This window comes from Ostrea edulis, chromosome 4 (genome assembly GCF_947568905.1).
Source record: "Ostrea edulis chromosome 4, xbOstEdul1.1, whole genome shotgun sequence".
Lineage (NCBI taxonomy): Eukaryota > Metazoa > Mollusca > Bivalvia > Ostreida > Ostreidae > Ostrea > Ostrea edulis.
In genome coordinates, this window is record NC_079167.1 from 67,655,122 (window position 1) to 67,678,346 (window position 23,225).

A 23,225-nucleotide genomic window follows, 5' to 3' on the forward strand; every position below is an offset into this window, starting at 1 on the left:
GGAATAGTGAAGATAGCAGTTATCAATCTCATAAATCTTTTAAAGAATACATAAAATCAAAGAGTATGCCAAACTCTAACCTCTAGACACACCAGAGGTGGGACCAGGTGCCAAGAGGAATAAGCATCCTGTTGACTTCCACACCCGCCTCGAGTCCTAGGTCTTGATCAAGTAAGCAGAGTAAGCCGTAGTTAAAATCATTATGTAAAAAAAAAAAATGGTGTAACAATTGGTAAGAAACATGTTGGACAGCATTCAACCTAATGACAGGTTTTATTGAATTAAAATTTATTATGACCATACAATTTACAACCTAATGACAGATTTTATTGGATTAAAATTTATGACCATACAATTTTCAAAATGCTTACTTTAAACATCTGCAACATCAACTTAGTTGTCCGTAGCCCATATTGATTCAAAATTGATCATGTGTAGAACATGCTCTCCACATGTCCCACAGAGGGAATCCCATGAATATTCATGTAGACCAAATTTTCTTTGCTATGTACCATTCCAACTGGTCCAGTCACCTATATGCAGATTTAGGAATCCTGTTCTGGTTCATTGCATTGCCTCCATTCCTATGTCACAACTTGCCACTGGAACAAACAGGTGAAAATTCCTGTTATGGGAAACCTTGGTTGTCACCAGTGGTCTAAGACATTCAGAGGGGAAGGAATGTTTTCGTTGAACTGATTTCATTTGGCTGGTGATTGGTGACCAAGCTTAGTCAGTATAGGACTTGGTGTCCATTACATTTTCTCCTTTCCTTATACGGCTATAATCAGATTCATTAAACTTTCATTTTCAAGACACCTGTTGGTGTAGGTTTAGAATATGGAAAAAAAACCAATTTGCTGCGTGAGTATCACAGATTTTATTCAAAGATTACCTGAGTGATTTAGGGAAAGTTAAGCTTGAAATGTGTAAAGTATACAAAATCTATATATATTGTACATATATAACAACAAATGATGCACAATGTATAGTGACATTAGTAAAATATTAATCAAGTATTTTTAAAACTAAAATGTGTAAATAAGTCAAGACAAGTTTAAGTTAATGCTGAAAAAATATGCTGTAACACGATATATGTGTTTCATAAAAATAATCATCAATTCTAAGAAAATCACTCAATATCAAGAAAATCAATCAACAAATTTAAGAAAAACAACAAATTCAAGAAAATCAACAACTTCAAGAAAATCAACAAATTTAAGAAAATCAACAAATTCAAGAAAATCAACAAATTCAAGAAAATCAACAACTTCAAGGATTTGAGCATCTTCACAAGTCGAGGATTATTGATTCAAATGAATCGATAACTGGGATTTGAGGAGAAAAGATCACTTAAGTACTACATGGTATGTTAAAAGTATACATATACATACAAGGTTTTGATTTTAGAAATATAAATACAGGTAAAACATTGATGTAGAGTATAAAAAGAATACTTTGTTTATAGAAAACAATACGAATAAATAACATGGAAAAATAGATCACAGATACAAAATTGCACTGACTGCATTAGGTCTGATCTGCCTAATTTGCAAGTCATAAAAGAAGGAAGGGCCCTGGAGGAGGGGAGGGGGGGGGGGGGGGGGGGGGGGGGGGCTTTCTGACTTAAAAACAAACAATTCTTTTATTTATAAGATATCATATATATATATATATATAATAACACTACCTGATATGTAGAAAATATGACCTGTATTTGTAGTGGGATCTTTAGAACAACTATATTGGCATCATACTACAGAGATTATATAAGTGCATCCTCGGTACAAGTGCACCTGTACTGTACATGTATTACCGGGTTCATGTGATTAACTCCATCATGGAAGTAATGCATGCAAATTTATAAAATGAATTTAGTAAGATATAATGCACAACATCTTTGTAAATGGTGATTAACAATTGATTGTATTAAATGACATTGTCAGGTTTTCCTTGAGCTTTATTATCAGGGGGACATGGGTTAAAAATGTTTACAATCCCGTAATTCTATCCCTTAGTCTTGTCCCTGAACTCTGTCATCAAACCCTAAACCTTAGCCCTGAACCCTAGTCCTGAAACGGGATAAAATTTTAGCACTATGTAAAAAGAAATCGTAACAAATACTCGTCTACATGTTATATCATAACAGTAACATCACCTACATGTACACAGTATGTATATAACTATTGACAGGTGTGTAGTTCACGGAAAATACCTGTGTGATTCAGTCAGTGCACACAAAATCTATCAACAACAGAACATTTCAAAACTATGTCAATCTATGTCAAGATTTCAGCACTTTTTCATCTTGTATTGACTAAAAAGATTTTTGGTGAAAAATACAAAATTACATAGCAAATTTTCTCTCTCACAAAAATGAGTATCAGTATATCAAATGTTTCTAAAAACCTATATTCAAAATATACATGTACTTTCTTTTATCATAACAGAGACGGGTCATTTTACTTGGAGTCTGAGAGGGACAATTTCTCTGTCATGTGTTGAATAATCTCCACCATTACATCTTTGGGTAGAGAGGTAAAGTTTGGCTGGCGTACAATCTCGTCCATTCTGGATCTCATGAACTGCATAGCTGCTGTCATCAAATCCTCTGGCAAAGAATTACAGAAAAATGTGAACGGGTACAAACTCGTGTAAATCTACAGACATAGTGATTAACATCAATGACGGAATCTTCGATCATCAATAAGCATGAGCATATGTCTTACTGCAATGAAAAATCTAGGCATCTGATTGGACGGCAAGCTGGAAATATGAGGCCATGTACCCTGCCAAGAATATATGGGATCCAAAATGGTGACGATAGGTGACACTACTTAACTGCTTCGTAAAATAGGCATCGCTCTGCAGTAGGACATATTTGTTATATGGATTCTTGGCAGGGTATATGGACTCGCATTTCCTGTCAAAGTATTTATTACCCCTTGCCTAACGACTTGGGAGAATATAAACTTTGACAGGGAATGTCAGTCCATATACCCTGTTAAGAATCCATTCAATGAATAGTATATTACTGCAGCTAGAAACTGTCCTCCTCATCAGCAACCTCTTCTACTGTAAAATTATTATTGGGGAATGTGTGGGGGGAGGCAATTTTCACAATACAGAAATACCTATCTGAGCAAGAGAAATAAAAACTAACGATTCGGAACCCACCAAATCCTCATCAACATGCTTAATTTTCTCAACTGAAAATTTTGGCCCTTGAAAATAAGTGATTTTACAGTACATATATTTCATTCTTATTCAAGATCAAAGGTCCTCCATTCATTACCATTCTTCTTGTCCTTTATTTACAAATAACCAAACACACTATAAAGATCAATGTAATGTATCAGCTGGATACATATTTACACATGCTACTTACGAAATCCCAGACATGTTTACACTACATACACAAAAACACCAAAAAATTACAACTGCCCCTTCTCCAACGTTGAGGGGAGACAACTTACATAAATGTAGTTCGTGAAATGAAAATTTAAGAGAAAAAAAACTGTATTCATTATGCTTTATTGAATTACATGACACCCCAAAATCTTTATCATTCTTATCCACTGTTCAGATACCGACAGTCAAACCTTGTTATCTCAAACTCAATGAAGCCAAGAAAAAACTTAAGAAATTTCCGAGAATAAATAAATAAAATGTTGTTGGGCCTTCCAACTCCAAAAAGTCCATGGTATTCGAGATAACGGTGTTTGAGATACCAAAGTTCAACAGTATAATCATCATCAATAATATGATTTCCTTCAACTATACCGGTCCTAACGAGACTTAAAATACCCCGACCGGCTCATCCATATTTTTGAGCTGTTAGCCAGAAAGAGTTAATCAACGTTATTCTTGATTCACCTGAACACAAGCTACAGGCTACACTAAATTCCATTGGTCTCGATTTTTATCAGTATTGAACTTCATGGTGTTAAGGAGGGAAGGGAAATCTGAGTAACACAGAACAGCTCTTTGGTCACTAACTTGACTCTACACTGTCTAATCCAACATGCACTGGGAGACATTAAGTACAGTGAAACCTGTCTAATCCAACATGCACTGGGAGACATTAAGTACAGTGAAACCTGTCTAATCCGATATTCACTGGGAGACATTAAGTACAGTGAAACCTGTCTAATCCGATATTCACTGGGAGACATTAAGTACAGTGAAACCTGTCTAATCCGACATTCACTGGGAGACATTAAGTATAGTGAAACCTGTCTAATCCGACATTCACTGGGAGACATTAAGTAGAGTAAAACCTGTCTAATCCGACATTCATTGGGAGACATTAAGTACAGTGAAACCTGTCTAATCCGACATTCACTGGGAGACATTAAGTACAGCGAAACCTGTCTAATCTGACATGCACTGGGAACTGGGAGACAATTTTTTGTCACGGAATACAAAGTGGGTTGGAATGAACAGTGTAAAAAACAATGAAAATATGAAATAATGGTCGGAATACCCAGTGAGACGGATTGCAAAGGTGTTGGGTTAGACAGTTTTCATTGGATGTCCCCCAAACTTTGTTTGCAGGGAGGTATAACAAATTTACTACTTTAGGTTACCTATGACGGGGAGTTTGGTTGCAGCCTCCACATAAATGTCCACGACGTTCTCCACATTAAGGGTGGAACACAGACTGATGAAAGTCATTGATTTCAAACCTTCTAAGCAGAACTGATCAGCAACTAAAATGAAAAATATTGAGTAACCCAACATTATATAACTTAGCTGCAGAACTGTAGCTCTCTGAAAAAATATTTTGACATAACAGAGAGCTACAGATCCATCCCTTATAAAAACCTTCGATTTACGGCACACAAAAAGCTGCACACGGTTGAAGCCTTATATCGTTGTATTCTTGAGTTGCTGTCTCATAAATTTAATATAAAAAAATTCTTAACACATTTTCCTACTATACTTGTGTCCAAACATACCTTCAAATATTCATTAAAGCCCCATACGACCCGAAAACTCCTAGCTTTAAATGATTTTGTTTGTTGACATAGCCATGTTAGGTAGCCGGTCAATTCGAATCCTGGTTAATTTCTATACTTGCACAATAACGTCTAGATGTGAACTAATATCCCCACAAATATTTTAGCTAAATACTTTAAATAATATATCATCCCAGTACCTTTAAATAATAATTATCCAAATAGCTAAACTCACGGCAATGCGGCTTTCATTAGTCTGGTCCAGTCTCCATCCCTGCCACACGAGTGTTAAGACTTTTGTAGCATTTTCATGAATCAAGAGCTTATATTACCTTTAGAAAAACTATATTTTTTAATTTCTATAAATTATTCGTATTGATAATAAATGAAGAGCAAATACATAACATTTAACAAATTTTATGAATAGATACCAACAGCAACAGGGTTCGAATTGACCGGCTACCTAACATGGCTACGTCAACAAACGAAATCATTTAAAGCTGGGAGTTTTCAGGTCGTATGGGGCTTTAATGAATATTTGAAGGTATGTTTGGACACAAGTACAGTAGGAAAATATGTTAAGAATTTTTTGATATTAAAGTTATGAGACAGCAACTCCAGAATACAACGATATAAGGCCTCAACCATACGCAGCTTTTTGTGCGCCGTAAATCGTCGGTTTTTATATGGGGTGGATCTGTAGCTCTCTGTTATGTTAAAATATTTTTTCAGAGAGCTACAGTTCTGCAGCTATATATAACTCACCTTCACTACAGTCATCTTTAAATGAGACAAAAACCACAAGCTTGGGGCCCCTTTTGTACACTCCTCTTGTCTTTTTATTAAAAAATTATCAATAAATATTCTCAAACATCTGAATTCCATTTCTTTTCTACCTATCTTTCAAACTCTATGGTCATTTTTGCAGTCATTTTATTATCAAAAAGTTGACCTACTAATCTGAAATGAGTCAATTGCAAAACAAGCAATTTTAGGTCAAGGTCATTTGGAAGGTCAAGATAAAAAGGGGTGGGGGGTGCAAAGAGAAAGATCTCTCAGGAAGCTCCACTAACTTTACTGGCAAGGATAAAAATGCATTTTCTTTTTAAAAGAAGGAAGATTTCTACATACCTCTCCAAATTTCCAGCAACAAAAGACAATCAGAATTCTGAGCAATCTCATTGGTGTAAATGAAATGCAAAATGATAGCAAATGCATCAGCACTAACATCCTTTAATACTATTGGTTCCTGAAAAAAATATTCACCATTAGTTGATAATTTACTATGTGTGCATGCATAGGCAAATACAAAAAATACAGAGCAGATTCTGTATGTGAGTATAGCATCTACCTTTTTCAAAATGTTGGGCTTTCAGACCAGATGCATAGGCATATTCATCATTTAGTGGGTTGTTTTTTTTTGGTCATATGTGATAATGACAGTCATAAAAACAAAAATCCCAATAAAACAAGCATTCTGGGAGTATTGCATGGCAATACATAGTCCCCTACCAGTTGCAAAAATCACTGGACTGCAACAATATTTGAAGTTCAATATATAGGTTATGGTTAAGGAGGATAGGAATGGTTGGAAATCAACTACTATTTAGGTAAAAATAAACTAGACCTGGAAAAGACAAATTTATAATTAGGTTTAGGTCTTTAACCAAGTCAATGAACTGTGAAATGTACATGTAGGTGATCATGAATAATTTACCTATACATTGTTGTATTACTATGCTAGAAGTTTTAATAAGTGTAGTACTCTTATCTACAGAAATAGGAAACTTGAATATAAACTTTAAGCTGGTGTAGATGTGACTCCACTGTCACTTGTACAAATCATCAAATGAATATCTGTACGCACAACGAAAAAAGGTTTGGAAAACTGATAATTCATGCAATTTTTCTAAGTCCAAGGGTCATAACTTAGTGAAAAATCAATGAACCAAAAGCAAATTCAAACTTGATCTTAATTTGTTATGGCAAAGCCAAGTACCAAATATGAAAATAAATATCTGTAAGAACAGAGAGAAAAAGTCAGGAAAACTGATTTGTGGGACAGATGGATGATCAGAATAGCTCACTTGAGCTTTCAGCTCAAGTGCTTTCAACCCAGGTGAGCTGAAAATCAGTATATATAAATATTCATGATGTCATTATCTAATTTCAATTATAAAAACCAATCCGATTTGTTCATTTGACTTCATCAACATATTTTATATCGTATAAACAAAGTTGCCATTAAGTGATGTCATATGATGTTCTGATATCACAATACATTAAGTTATGCCGTATGACGTTCTAGGATACATTAAGTGATGCCGTATGACATTCTAGGACTGATATCACAATACATTTGATTATTTTGTCTCCATTTTGTTGCATTTGACAATATTGCTCTGCACTATGAAAAAATTTGCAATTTATATTTTCTTTATAATTGTTTATCAAATTGCATCAAATCCATTTTTCTACATTAAATTATAAGGTAAATTTCATATTTTCTGCAACATCAAATGTGATTTTACTACATTAAATTATAGGGAATGAAAGTAATTTCTACTCATTTTATAATGATATAAAGTAAGTTAAGACAGTTTATGCTCTTTTTCATAAACTGCTTTAATTGTGGGTTATAATGCGTAAACTGCTCCATCTTATACCTGTAATCTATATCGTATGAAATGAGTAAAAATTACTTTTATTCCATAAATATCTTAAAATCCCAAGCATTATTCTATAAATGGCATACATTTTATAGTCATGCACACATACACTTCATGAAAGTAACTTTGACTTCCAAAAACTCAGATAGTCTTTTTAGGGGGTCACTCAGGCACTCACCATATATATAGGTCTTATCATCTTTTTAGTAAATCAAAGAAACCATTTTAAAATGTCTTATTTTCAAGAACTTCCCAAGTTTCTTTTATACTTTTGGTGACAGTTTTGAATTAAAACCATTATATATACATACACTCGTAGTACTTTCTCTCATTTGGTCACAGAACATGGCTTGAAAGAAGTTGGAACGAACAACCAGAATAGCCTTATGGCCATGGAAAATTCTACCGTCCACCGAGAACTGAACATCACTGAACAGGTCACTGTTGACCAGCTGGCCCATGTCACCAGACAACTGTGCAGGCATCTGAGGAACCTCTTTAATGATATACATTTTTATGTAAATTCAGAAACATAAAAGTTGCGACATGCCTGAAACAAGACCTAACACATAGACAGAGGATTATGTCATTAAGAAGGGATATTACATCAAAAAAAGAAAATTGAAAGATATGTTCAATGATAATTTAAAATCTAATTTTTGTTTAATCTACCTCATTTAGTGAAAAATTGCAGTTTTAGTATTATCTCCCCTTTGAGAATGCATGGTTTACTGATCACCAGTTTATATATTAATCCAATGAGTTAACCCAGCTAGGCAAAAACATTAAAAAAGACAGAGAATATAAGACTGATATTTACATCAGCCATCATGACAATGATTTACTTCTCCTTAATTAAGGAGGATAATTCAGTTTAGCAAAATTCTGAAAATATTTGTTATGAAAAAGTTCTATGACTGTTTTCTCCCTCTGTAATTTTCACATACTGTACCTAAATACAAGTAATATCATGAAGCAATATCCTCCCTAGTATAGCTACTGTACCAAAATTGAATCTTGTCCCAACTAATTCCACTGCATCAATTTCTACCCAGGTCCCAGCCTTCGTGCAGTCCACTTCAATTCTCAGTTCATTTACTTGATAGTTTGGTTTCTGTAAGAAAAAAAAATAATTTATTTAAAAATGTAATGATTTTTGTTGAAATATTCATTCATGTCAGAGTAAACACATCCATTCCTTTGTGTTTTTGCTTTGTCAGCCTTGTGTACAAGACTTAAGCCAAACCTTTTACCAGATTTTTATAAAACTTGACGGAATAAAACCATGTATAAAGATCTTGGTTCCTAATGGTTTCTAAGGTGAAAAGTCAAGGTCACTAAAAGGGAAATTCTGAACGTTTTTTGTTTATGAAATTCAATCTACAGTTTCCATCCAAAATGATGCTTTGTTACAGTTCTTGGTTCCTATCAACTGTCAAGGTTACATATGAAAGGTTGAGGTCACTGGAACCTAATGCTTCGAAGAACAAAGTATAAAATATCAATGAAGGGAAATATGTACAAAATATAAGCTCCACTTTTTATCCAAATTTTATTAAAATTGTAGGAATTATATCGTAATCAAATAAAATCTTTAATTCCTAATGGTTACAGATGAAAGGTGATAGTTTAAATCCTGTATACAAAATTAATGAAAGCAACAGCTTTCATAAAAATTTATCACATTTGCAGGAATGGTACTTGGCAAACAATACATAAATTATGGTGTACAATACTAATTAAAATTAAGTTACATTTCTTATTCAGTTTTATCAAACATTAAGGAATAAAATCTTGCAAAAAGATTTGGCTTTTCAAAAAAGAATTTGAAATGAGAAGGTGACTGGAAGGCTAATTTCCTTGTAAACTATTTTTTTTGGCAGTTAGTATTCTGATTTCAAATGCATTTACAAGGATGTTATCTTACATCAAGATTAGAGGTGTAACGATACAGCGATGCATTGATCGTATTGATCGCAAGGGCTCACAATACGTGTATCGTATCGTCAGGTATATATCGCAATACAGTACGATGTGATTTTTATTAACTTACTTTAAAAATCTTCTTACGACCTAACAAATGTTAACATTTAAAAATGCCGGAAAAGGAGGTAGAATCAAATTTTGAGATGGTAAACTGATGTTGTATCACATGAACATATCGTATCGTGAGGTGGCTGGCAATCCTCGGGCCTAATCAAGATCATGGTATATTCATGATTTCAGCTTAAATATAAAAAGTGCAGGTTGCTGTACTCTCCTATCCATGCAGCCATGGATCATGATTCATTTACCCATAATTTGCCAACTCAATAAATATAGGAATGTAAAGGAATAACGTATTTCACAAAAGTTTTTTTTTTATTTTTTATTATTTTTCAACAAACATTCTGTAAATAGTTCATCATGTATCTTCGTAATATACGTGTAATATAGAATTATTTCACATAAGTTGCTATTTACCAGACCATGTTTCATGACCTTGACAAGTCATTTGGAAAAGGTCAGGGTCACAGGGATTACAGTAGATAACATAACAAGATAATGCATATACATGTAGGGATTGTAAGAGTTCATAGACGAATTTCATTTTGCGAATAATTGGTAATAATATGTACAATGTAAATAAATTTCACATCATTGTGAGGTATCTTGATATGTACGATATCAAAGAATTATGATTAGGCCCTACCTAACCCCCGATATTGACAATCATGCTTTCTGCTTCAAAATTAATGTGCCTTAATTGTTTAAAATACCCAATCCAACTTAATTTCATTTTTCAATTTGATTACAATTACCTAGATTTAGAATTATGACATCATATAAATGATATTTTTCTATCATTTCTGGTATTCTGACAAAAATTTGCTATTTTTCACGCACTTCTACAAGCACAAGATTGGAACCTCCTATTTGTTTAGAGATTTTTTATTTTTCTATATTTTGTACACATTCTGTAAACACATGCCAAATAAATTTTAAAAAAGAACATTACATATATCAGATATGAGAGAGAGTGTGTGAGAGAGAGTATGAGAGAGAGAGAGAGAGAGAGAGAGAGAGAGAGAGAGAGAGAGAGAGAGAGAGAGAGAGTTAGAGTTATGAAACACTTTTGATGTTCCATCTTTTTTCAATTGTAAGAAATGAATCTGGATTTCATAATAGAGGTTTAGGTAGGATATCGCAAAACAAACACTCTGCTGTTTCTAAGTACATCTTGCTGTATAAATATAATATAATGACTAAAAGAAAAGGGTATTTTGAATATCCTTGCTTTTCTTGAGAATATTTTGGTATATACATGTATATACTACTTAAAAAGTCTCATCTAAGATAACTTCATTTCTATAACATATATATATGTATTGATCTGTACAGTACACTTAAGCCAATTAAAATTAATTGATAGATTATCATCCCCGCTCGCCCCTCAAAAAAGGGCCCGCCCCAATTTTTTTTATTTTCGCAAAAATTACAATTTCAAACAAACTTGCTTCCCAGTGATATGAGTGAATGATTAAAGTCACAGAATGTTGGTTTTATATCTTCTACCAAGGATTCTTTGAATGTTAACTTGATTAACACTTTGTGTGATGCCTTTTGTCATTAATTTTTTTTTCTCAGGAAGTAAGAATTACAAAATAAAATCCTCCCACCCACCCCATATTTTTTTGTGACCCTGGATGATAATCTACTAATTAAGTTGAATTGGCCTTAAGTGAGAGAAAATATCCATTTATCCAAAGCTAAGAAAAAAATTAGTATTTTAACTAAATTTGCACACCATTGAGAAATACCATGATAACTTTTCTTAATTAGTCTCTGATATTTACTGTCATCTTTTAAAAAATAATAAAAAACATATAGTTTTCTTTATTTCTTCTTTAAAGAATATTTTAGCTTTGGTTCTGTGTTACGTAAACAAAGACTCGAGTCTTTTTAGGTAAACAAACAAACAAACCAGTGAAACGTTAATTTTGTAATTTAAAGCATCTTCATTTTGTACAATCACAAATTTTAACTTTTAAATGACACATTTTACCTAAAGTATATTTGAGATGTGATATAAATGTAATAAACTTAGATCAATATCCATTTATTTTGAAAACCCTGTAAACAATAACAGACCCCAATCTTTGTTTTCAAAACAAATGATGGAACTTTCTATAATGAGCTTTCATCATGATGAATAACCTAATTTTTTTTTTTTGTGAAACCTTCTAAACATAATAGACTGTAGATTTTGATCATTTAAAGTGAAAAACAAAAGTTGGAGGAAAATCGTGAATCAGTCCCCTTAAAGCTTTCTCGATAAGTTTTCACACGGGACACGGTATCATAACATAGAAGCCTTTTGAAGGTTTCAGAGAGATTTCTATGAATGTGAACACACGGACATTAACAGTGGGGGGGTTGTTGGGGGCGGGGTTACCTGAATTGATGGTGTGAAGATCCTGCTTTTCTTGATACACTCTAGTTTTTTGGTCTGGTATATCGTCTCCCACTTTCCTGAAGGATCCCTCACCTTGACACTTCTAGTGCCCCCTGCATGGTAAGTCTCGTAAATGTTGATTTCATTTACATAGACTTTATCATTATATTTAACCTGAAAATCCATCACAATAGGTCAATGTACAGACATGACAAATACATAACACAGTAACATCGCTTACCAGAACTTCTATCAGTTCAAATTAGAAAAATATCAGGTTCACTCTTTCATAGTTGAAATGTTAATGGTTTTCATGGTAGTTTTGATTCTATGACTTTGAATAATTTATTAAAACTCGTGGGTATATTGATAACATGAAAATTAAATCCCTATGAAAATTAGTGATTTCACAGCAAGTACAATTGGTCAGATGAATTGACAAGAAATAGATTACAGCAGTTGTTGTTAGTACATTTCACCTTTTGATCATGGACTAACCTCAATAAACTGGTTGGCATTAATATCAGAGCTTGCCCATGCTCCATGTAGATCCCCATATTGTGGGTAAACTCTGGGAGGACCGATAACTGTATTGGCCGACCAGCTGTTTTTATAATTAATCCAATATACATGATTTTATAAAATAATAAAAACTCAATCAATTGATCACATTACCAGTGTAGGACCTGCAGAGTAAATGAATTTGGAATTTACCTGGAGCTGTTGTATTGTGAGGAAAATTTGGTAACTTTTGCAACAAACTGTCGAACTTTGTTGAAATCCTCACTGTACTCTGCCATGCTGTCTGAAAAACAGAATGTAACCATTGACTGGGATGGAGAGTTACGTCATCAGTTATACGAGTCCTGTAGTGTAGAATAATCTAACCATGTCTTCGTTACTTCACTAGATCCACACAAGATGTAAATCTATGCGAGGCCCCAAGGGACAAAGTATTGCCAGACTGACACAAAGCATGCCATAATGGACAGAAATTCAATAATTTAAAACTAATCTAAGTGAAAAAATTTCTGTTGGATCTACATTATCCATAGAGTTCCTACTCCACTTTGGTGTTACGCAGGGTTCTGTATTAGGACATCATCTATATTGCATGTTCTCCAAACCACAAACCAAAAGGAGAAATTCCGGAGGCATAACGTGTTATCATTTTTACATGGATGACACTCAGTTATACTTAATTGTAAATCTGATCAGCAGCTGGAACAGCATTGCAGACAGACTTGAATGGTGTCTTTCTGATATTGACAACTGGATGTGAAACAACGTACTCAAGCTAAATCAGGGAAAGACAGAACTTATTATCTTTACTCCAAAATGTAAAGCTAGTGAATTCTCAGGATATCAACTGGCTTTCGGTGGATCTGTCATCAATAGTGCTTCATGTGTCAAAAATCTTGGGGATGTTTTTCCACAGTACATTTAGTATGGAGTGTCGAATAAGTGCATTGACTAAATCATGTTATTTCCAACTTCGTAGTATCAGAAGATTTAAATCCCTGATAACAGAGGATGCATGCAGAACACTTGTTTGTTAGTTCACTGATTACATCCCGTCTTGATTATGGAAATGCACTTCTTTATGGTGTTACTTTAGCATCCATGTAGAAGTTACACAAACTTCAAAAGATTGCTGCCCATTTAGTGAGACATTCACAGAAATATGAGCATATTACACCAATCTCATATCACTAATCGGTTACCTGTGACATATCAAACAAAATATATAATCCAGTTGTATACTTTCAAGGCTCTACATGGATTAGCTCAAGCATACACCCAGGAACAGGTTCAAGTCTACCATCCTCAGCGAACACTTCGATCTGTGGATTTGTAATCCCTTCTAAATCCACATGCTTTTACTGAGCTGTATGGAGAAAGATGATTCAATGTGTCCTATCAACCCTATGGAACATACTGCCTCTCTCTGGATTTCCAATTCAAAAGTTCATAAGCTATTTTTCATTCTTTATCTTTTAAAGAAATGCCATTCTCATAAACTTTTAGCATGTCATAATTCTTTTATAGTTTTGTCTACTCCTGGTTACTATGTTAAACTCAGTTTAATATTACAATACTTCAACAAACTGCAGTCCTGGGGCAAAAACATGTGAAAAGATGCAGGAAAAAAAAACAAGCTAAAATATGCAAGTGCCATATTAATTTAATGGTATAATATATCCTTCAATCCACCCCGATGCACATGATATCACTGATTATAATGGTTTCTATTTAGGCTAGATAAGATAATTTCAGCAGGTAGAAAAACAGGCGTTAAAACAATATTTGACAACTTAACTCCGAAATGTTAATTATTACACGTTTGTTGCTGTATGGGCGTACACAGGGGTATCCAAGTTATTGATAACACAACAGTTACTTACTCAATAAACCCAGAAATTGATATGTGGTACAGCGATGACAGCTTGGCAGCTTTTTTGTTTGTAAATAGTGCAAACACGTTCAGTCGTTCATAAAATTATTCGGCCATCGTTATCAACACGTTACATTAGTTATAATATTGAGAGAGAAAATACATTTTGTGTAATAATTTAGTAGGCCTATATCAGGAAAAACCATGTGGAATGTACAGTATCATAAGAGAGGGAAAAAAACCTTTTCCTTCATATTCCTGTTCGAGTTAATTTGTCTTGATCAGGGTAAAAGTAGGTCACAAAACAATAAAGGTAAATAGCAAACAATTTATTATCACATATATTATCAAAGCCCTGGGCAGGTAAAAGCCTGTATTTACAGTAAAAAGTCAAAATAAAAAGGGTCTAGCGATCTTGAGATTGTGTTAAATTAGGGATCTTTGGTCTGCTGACAGCTTAACCAGCAAATCCTTATAGCCCTTCAATGAAGGTTTCCACTGGAACGTACTATACTATATATAGAGAATGAGAGCATGTTCCACTATTTCAGTATCTGAATGTACTTGTATTAGAAGAAGGAAAACTTATACACACCATTAGGTGAGAGGTTTACAATGGATAGATGGAATGTAAACATAAGATCCAAAGTCTTATGTTGTTTTGTATTTTTAGTGCATTATATACTGGGTTTGGTCATCAGTCTCAGAGCACAGGAGTCAGCAATTTTATCAATAAAGTAGAAATATATGAGAAATAAGCATAGATATTACCAATGAGCTTCAATGTGTTATTTTTAATCGGGAAAACACTTTGCCATCCTGTCACGAAGCCCATTTTTCCTATATTTCTACTTTATTGATAAAATTACTGACCCCTATGATCAGAGATAGGTTGATGATCTGTAGATATATGTTGAGGATACTATATATCTCAAAGGCCGCTGAACGTCTCCTTTAATATTGAACACGAAGCTCTTGTACTTGTTCTAGAGTTTAGTATTAAAGCTCGCTGCAGTAACCGAGTCCATGTAGGCGTTCATTACCCAATTCCTGATGCAGACCCTATAAAGAGTTGTACTCAACATGGTAACATTTATCACAATCTAATTAAAATAAGATTTTCTCTAACCCTTACACTTCTCCAGCAGTGTAACAGTTAGAGAAGATCTTATTTTAATAGATTGCATTTATTCCACCCATCCCAAGTGGTAACCAGAGGAATTTTCATTAGTCCAGGGTTGGTCTTAATACCGCTGATGATGTCGGAGTAGAACTAGAGTTAGACCCTTGTTATCATTTCGTATGATTGCTGATGTAGAACTAATATTAACATGGATGATACTGAAGGGGCATAACCCAGTACAATTGTTTAACAATGAGTAATTGTTTGATTATAATTGCATGTTAAGTACTGGTAATTGTTGCACTCTGATATAATTAATATAAATGTTTATCTATGACATGTGCTCACTGGGAGCATTTATGCAATGTAAAAGAACAAACAAAAGTAACTCATAAGTTAAAATTCAAATTAAAATAGATTTATTGTGTAACAGGAAGGGAGAAAATGCAACAGACCAGACCGGGATTCGAACCCGGGCCCCCTGAATCTCTAGTCAGGTGCTCTACCAACTGAGCTAACTGGCCACTGGCAATCGAACCCGGCTGACCACTACAATTAAAATAAATTTAATAGAATTTGTGATTTTTTTCTCAATTCTTTTTATTGAATTATGACAGATGCTTTCAGACTAATGGACAGTCCTGTTCTGAACATCCCGGAGATCCTACACCTGTGTCCAGACTACATCGTGATTGACAAGCCGTATGACACTCCCATCAACAGCGATGACCCTGACAGGGTGTCTGTAGAAACACTACTCAGTAAATACTACCCACACCTCAGGGACCCAACACTTAAACATGGATTCAGGTTCCTCCATTTTCCAAGTTTGAGGAAATTAATTTCTCTGGATTAATCATGTAGTCATTCAACAAAACAAGTCTATAAAATGCTTTTTTTAAAGTCAAGTTCTGTTTTTTATATAATGTGCCACTGTCAGAGCCATTTTTAGAGCAAAGAAAGGTTTATTTGAATATTAATCCTTTCTTTGATTACTAATGTATTACTGAATATTGAACAGATTAATTTTTACAGCATGAGCATTGCTCTTGTAACCAGAGGATTCCCAGTGTTTCATGATAAATTGTGACACGCGTTGGGAGAGTAGAGTAGAAATATGTTTTGTTTAAAATTATCTGATGAGAATTGCTGCATGAAATATGAATATCCAAAAGAAAAATGGAGCATTTTGAACCTGCATTAATTTGCAGAATATTATCCATTTACATTTGTTATGTTTTCAAAAAAATAAGAGAGAGAAGAGAAATTACAGACTGTAGACTTGTCGCGTTTTCTATAAGGGTACAGTATACTGCAGCTTTACATTGGTTATTCTTAGTTTCTTGTGTCTGTTTTATGTAAATGTTGTGGCTAGTTTATATACACTACAATGTCAATAACTTGGTTTTGGCCAATAGTGAAAATAGCAAAAATTAAGCTGCTGCAGCAAAAATAAGGATATGTGCAGTATCTTTTAGTTAACTCAGTTTAATCATGAGGACAGCATACCTACATATTGGATATTAACGGCAAACTAACAACTCAACTTTATGTCAACCGGGATGATTTTAGATTCTCCATCGTCAACTTCCCACATTTATGTAGCAATATTCCATCTCTCAACTGATTTGATACAAAAGAACTTGTTTTGCATATGATAAGTTTTTAGATCAAGGCAGGCTAAACTGACAGATAAACAAGTTGATGGTGCAGGAGTTTCAACAGTCTTGTTTAAAGTCAGCATTTTACAAATTCTATGGTCGTTATAATGATCTAGTTTGCCAATACAACCTATCATTGGGTCAAATGCTGTCTGACGTGTTTCATACTGATTGTTAGGCCGCGTTCTTGGCACACTGATTTTGACTACGGATTATTTTATTTGCCGGATCAAGACATAGGGTTCACGGGAATGTGAACGGTCGACAGGGGATGCTTACTTCTAGGCATCTGATCCCACCTCTGGACTGTCCAGGGGTCCGTGTTTGCCCAGCTCTTTATTTTCTATTACTTTATATAGAGTTTTGAGATTGATTGCTGTTCTTTATCTTCACCTTTCATATACAGCATGATACGATTTCAGATTCCAGCACAGACTGGACCTGGCCACTAGTGGTGTGCTGTGTTTATGTCGCACGAAGAAATCAGGAAAAAAAATGTTCCATGAACTCCAGAGGCGATCAGTATTGAAACATTATATTGCTTTGGTAAGTATTTATAGGTAGGAAGAGCCAGCATAAACATTTGAAGATACCAAATTCAATGGGATTGTGCATCTTTAGTGTGTTTAAATTAAAAAAATATGTTTTAAGTGGTAATTCTTTTGGGTTTTTTTGTGTTTTTTTTTTTGTTTTTTTTTTTACAGTTTTAAAGGTCTAGGCATCTTCTCTAGTCAAGGTTTTTTGGTCTACTCTGCTCCCCATAAACTCATATGGGTATTTATATTTGGTCTACTCTGCTCCCCATAAACTCATATGGGTATTTATATTTGGTCTACTCTGCTCCCCATAAACTCATATGGGTATTTATATTTGGTCTACTCTGCTCCCCATAAACTCATATGGGTATTTATATTTGGTCTACTCTGCTCCCCATAAACTCATATGGGTATTTATATTTGGTCTACTCTGCTCCCCATAAACTCATATGGGTATTTATATTTGGTCTACTCTGCTCCCCATAAACTCATATGGGTATTTATATTTGGTCTACTCTGCTCCCCATAAACTCATATGGGTATTTATATTTGGTCTACTCTGCTCCCCATAAACTCATATGGGTATTTATAGGGGGAGGGGGGGAGCAGAGTGAACCAATAACCATTGACTAGCGAAGATAGGGTCTAAGGTGTGCAGAAAAAACCTTTAAAGGTCATAGGAGACGATTTTCAAAAAAAAATTTGTTTTGCACGAAAATGTGTTCTTCTTTAATTGCTTAACATATATAAAGAAGTCATTAAGAAAAAATCGTAAGGTAACAGGCGCTACAGACCGTCAAATGTTGCCATGGTGTGAAGTATCAAAATAGTAAGATGACTTATCTCCCTTGCTTGATGACGTCAAAAGAGACCAGCCTGACGCAAATGTGTATTTGTTTATACTAACAACTGTGGGTTTTAGCCGTCAAAATGTTCAATGTGCTTACATTCAACTGTAATGTAGCAAGTCAGGTATTTCTATATACTTTTGTCTAAATGATCCAACGTTCAGAAAGACTTGGGTGTGAAATCTACACCGAGAACACAGAACTTGAAGTTGTTTGACAATCATTTTACGCGATTACGGGGTTGATGAGGATCAGTTTCGTTATTGTATTCATTCTACTTTGGCAAAAACTAATGGGTTTATGAAATTAAGTCTTCGACCAGATGCAGTTCTAACTATTTTCGACTAGGCTACAAACCAACGGCAAGCACGGCGAAGACGAGAAAATCGTGCAAAACGTTGACTGTACTGTAGGCCTATATAATGACGGTAGACTACATGTACACTGTAGTACAGATATTCATAATTTAGTATAAACATGATCTGATTTGTTTAGAAATGAAATTTGACTTTGAAATAGTTATATGAAGCTTTTCTGATCAGAATTTTTCTCTCTGAATACATAAGTAAATAAATTGAAGGTGAATAGGTCTAACTTTATATGTTGAAAGTTGCATTATCAGACACCCCCCCCCCCCTTTTCTGTTTGAAAAAGAATGTTCAAAGCAAATGGTGGAGCATATTGAAATTACAAGTTTTTATACCAGGTGAAATAACCAATTTTTACGGTCATGCAAGAGTTGGGGGATGATTTTTTTTCTTTAAATGAAGCACTAATTTGCACGTTGGTTTCCTTATTAGGGTAAAAAAAATTAAACAAAAAATAACGTTAAAGGCCGAGGATTTTGAACAACCGGTCGGTTGAATGAATCAACATGTAAAAATTAAAGCTCGATAAATTTATTTTGTATAAATGAGAACGTGAGCCATTGATAAATTAGGCAGATTATTCTTTTTTCTACGTTTTCTTGTATCCATTTGACTGCCTTCGTCGGATATCCTGTGTCCGACGATGTATGACAGCCAAACATACAGTTTCCGACGGGAGTTCCTGCATACTGTGCAGATTTTCTGGCTATGTACAACTTATGAACCGATCATCGTCCCACACCCCACGATGACTCAACATATTCCAAAATTGTTTAGAAAGTTTTATTCTGTTTGAATTAGTTTTTCTGGACTGCACACCAGAAATTCTTTGGCTACCTAAAGTTGTCTGTGTGACTCGTCCATAACGCATGGCCTACAAAAACAATCAGGACATTCGGATTTTTCGACAGTTCCTTCAATAACTGGTCCAGACGAAGAAATCGTTCTTCCTCTGGCTTCCAGTTCCAACCATTATACGCAAGAAAGAGCCCTTATAGCGGCTAATGTGATGGTAAGTTATTCTTCATATAGGCCCTAATGTCGCAAATTTTATTGTAAAAGAATGTTGAAGCCATTTATATTTATTAGATTCACCTGTTAAACTAAATAGCTGTACACGATACTTGTATAAAACTCCTATGAAAATAAATTCAAGAAACGGCGCTCACGATGTGTGTAAAGGAAATTTCGATCTGGCTATAAAATATATCCGAGTCAGGGTGGAACTTGGGCACATAAAACCAAAGGGGGATGAGAGGGTGCCCACCTTTTTTGTCAGTCAACCTTCACCCCCCCACCCCCCCTGGAAAAAAAAGATGATGCGTCGCTGTGTCTGCATGGGGTTAGAAAGCGCAAGAATAACTATCTATATTTCTCTTATTGTCATCAGAGAATGTACTCTGAAATTATCATACATTTATCATTAACCAGTCAGTATTGTTTCAACCGATTCGAAATAAATAGGATCTTGATCGATCTTCTTGTTCGTCCTCCAATGAAAAATCGTAGATGTGGCTGGCATTTGCATTAATTATGAGTTCAAAGTGATATCCTTGTATAACAAACTATGGTTCCCCATTCAAAAACTCCCCAAGTTGCGAATAAATCGTCTATGGATGTGCCTTTGTTTTGATTCGCAAATCTGAGTGTGGTCTCTTATGACGTCACAAATTCAGGAAATCAGGAATGATAATCGGGTAACAATTTTCTATTCCGACTACCTTTGCACTTCAATTTCTTCGAGTTAATATTGTTTTTAATCTTAAAAAAGTATTTTTATGAGGAGTCTATGAAACAAAGTTGATAATTATGGAGAGAAAACGTATTGTTAAAAACCGTCTCCTATGACCTTTAAGTGTCGCAATCCTTTGCAGATGTCACAATAAAAGGTCAATGTTAGTTTTCATTGTAAAAACAATAGCTCTCTAGTCTGAAACATGGATGCCGACGACTGAGACATTCAGACTAACTGAGCTGCAGTTCTTTAGCAAACTATTCATGATGTAAAATAAACTAGAAATCATAGTCACAACAGTGCTTGTTTATATAGGTCTATGGACATGTAGAAAGTGAAACACAGACAGTTGACATGGCTATAGGTAAAGATTCCGCTGTAGAGGACATTCACAAGATGTGTACGGCAGACTCGGCAAGCTGTGTGGATCATAGGGAAGCCATCACTGAGATCATTGTCATGGAGAGAGGGACATATAACAACCAACCAGTCTCCAAAGTTTTACTCAGACCTCATACTGGTAAGTCTGATGTTTAGCTCCTCCTGACGACAATCAATGAAAACCAACAAAACAATCATTTGAAGAGCAGGGGATTTATTTAAACAGTATTTCATTCATGAGATGCATGGGATTGGGCAGCAGGAACAGTCTATTCTAGCCCTCTCCCTAAAGAACAAGGGATGACAAGGGCTTAAATTTTACCCCCAGTCGATCAGCTAGGTTAGACCTAGAACTTTTATACTTTATGATTAAAACTTTAAAGTGATGCCTTTTTCAAAACTAGTACATGTATTGGTTTTTATGTCACATGATCCACTCTATTGGCCTATTATATATTGGCCTATTATAATATATTTCTATCTGATGTCATGTGATGTGCGACATGCAGCACTCATGAACTTTTCAAACAGTTTAAACTTCACTAACACTACTGAGAACATTTTAAACTTCACTAACACTACTGAGAACATTTAAACTTCACTAACATGACTGAGAACATTATAAACTTCACTAACACTACTGAGAACATTTAAACTTCACTAACACGACTGAGAACATTTAAACTTCACTAACACTACTGAGAACATTATAAACTTCACTAACACTGATGAGAACATTTAAACTTCATTAACACTACTGAGAACATTTAAACTTCTCTAACACTACTGAGAACATTTAAACTTCACTAACACTACTGAGAACATTTAAACTTCACTAACACTACTGAGAACATTATAAACTTCACTAACACTGATGAGAACATTTAAACTTCATTAACACTACTGAGAACATTTAAACTTCTCTAACACTACTGAGAACATTTAAACTTCACTAACACTACTGAGAACATTATAAACTGCACTAACACTACTGAGAACATTTAAACTTCACTAACACTACTGAGAACATTTAAACTTCACTAACACTACTGAGAACATTTAAACTTCACTAACATGACTGAGAACATTATAAACTTCACTAACACTGATGAGAACATTTAAACTTCATTAACACTACTGAGAACATTTAAACTTCTCTAACACTACTGAGAACATTTAAACTTCACTAACACTACTGAGAACATTATAAACTTCACTAACACTACTGAGAACATTTAAACTTCACTAACACTACTGAAAACATTTAAACTTCACTAACATGACTGAGAACATTATAAACTTCACTAACACTACTGAGAACATTTAAACTTCACTAACACTACTGAGAACATTTAAACTTCACTAACACGACTGAGAACATTTAAACTTCACTAACACGACTGAGAACATTTAAACTTCACTAACACTACTGAGAACATTATAAACTTTACTAACACTACTGAGAACATTATAAATTTCACTAACACTACTGAGAACATTATAAACTTCACTAACACTGATGAGAACATTTAAACTTCACTAACACTACTGAGAACATTTAAACTTCACTAACACTACTGAGAACATTTAAACTTCACTAACACGACTGAGAACATGTAAACTTCACTAACATGACTGAGAACATTATAAACTTCACTAACACGACTGAGAACATTATAAACTTTACTAACACTACTGAGAACATTATAAACTTTACTAACACTACTGAGAACATTTAAACTTCACTAACACTACTGAGAACATTATAAACTTCACTAACACTACTGAGAACATTTAAACTTCACTAACACTACTGAGAACATATAAACTTCACTAACACTACTGAGAACATTTAAACTTCACTAACACTACTGAGAATAGTTTAAACTTCACTAACACGACTGAGAACATTATAAACTTCACTAACACTACTGAGAACATTTAAACTTCACTAACACTATTGAGAACATTATAAACTTCACTAACATGACTGAGAACATTATAAACTTCACTAACACTACTGAGAACATTATAAACTTCACTAACACTACTGAGAACATTTAAACTTCACTAACACTACTGAGAACATTTAAACTTCACTAACACTACTGAG

The 23,225-nt window shown here is 34.2% G+C and overlaps 2 protein-coding genes across 2 annotated transcripts in view; one reads left to right on the top strand and one right to left on the bottom strand.

The window, feature by feature from the left end:
* Positions 1-866: 866 nt before the first annotated feature.
* On the bottom strand, positions 867-14,571 carry LOC125671455 (TD and POZ domain-containing protein 3-like). Its single transcript, XM_048907206.2, has 9 exons — positions 14,471-14,571; positions 12,780-12,870; positions 12,564-12,669; positions 12,066-12,239; positions 8,636-8,744; positions 7,942-8,126; positions 6,093-6,210; positions 4,590-4,712; positions 867-2,611 (listed from the first exon to the last, which is right to left on the bottom strand). Exons 2-9 carry the CDS (start codon positions 12,863-12,865, stop codon positions 2,463-2,465), a joined length of 1,050 nt encoding a protein of 349 aa, XP_048763163.1. The 5' UTR covers positions 12,866-12,870; positions 14,471-14,571; the 3' UTR covers positions 867-2,462.
* A 562-nt stretch (positions 14,572-15,133) lies between these two features.
* Positions 15,134-23,225, top strand: part of LOC125669612 (axin-1-like) — a 34,547-nt gene continuing 26,455 nt past the window's right edge. The window contains exons 1-3 of the mRNA XM_048904265.2: positions 15,134-16,393; positions 17,667-17,790; positions 21,047-21,255. Of these exons, the coding sequence (XP_048760222.2) occupies positions 16,194-16,393; positions 17,667-17,790; positions 21,047-21,255 (533 nt within the window). The 5' untranslated portion in view covers positions 15,134-16,193. The remainder of the gene's footprint in view (positions 16,394-17,666; positions 17,791-21,046; positions 21,256-23,225) is intronic.

Coding starts and splice junctions, on each gene's coding strand:
- LOC125671455 (XM_048907206.2), bottom strand. CDS start 12,865: ATGGCAGAGTACAGTGAGGATTTCAACAAAGTTCGACAGTTTGTTGCA. Junction 12,670..12,779: donor TCACAATACAACAGCTCCAG/GTAAATTCCAAA, acceptor TTATAAAAACAG/CTGGTCGGCCAATACAGTTA. Junction 2,612..4,589: donor AACCAAACTCCCCGTCATAG/GTAACCTAAAGT, acceptor ATTCTTTGCCAG/AGGATTTGATGACAGCAGCT.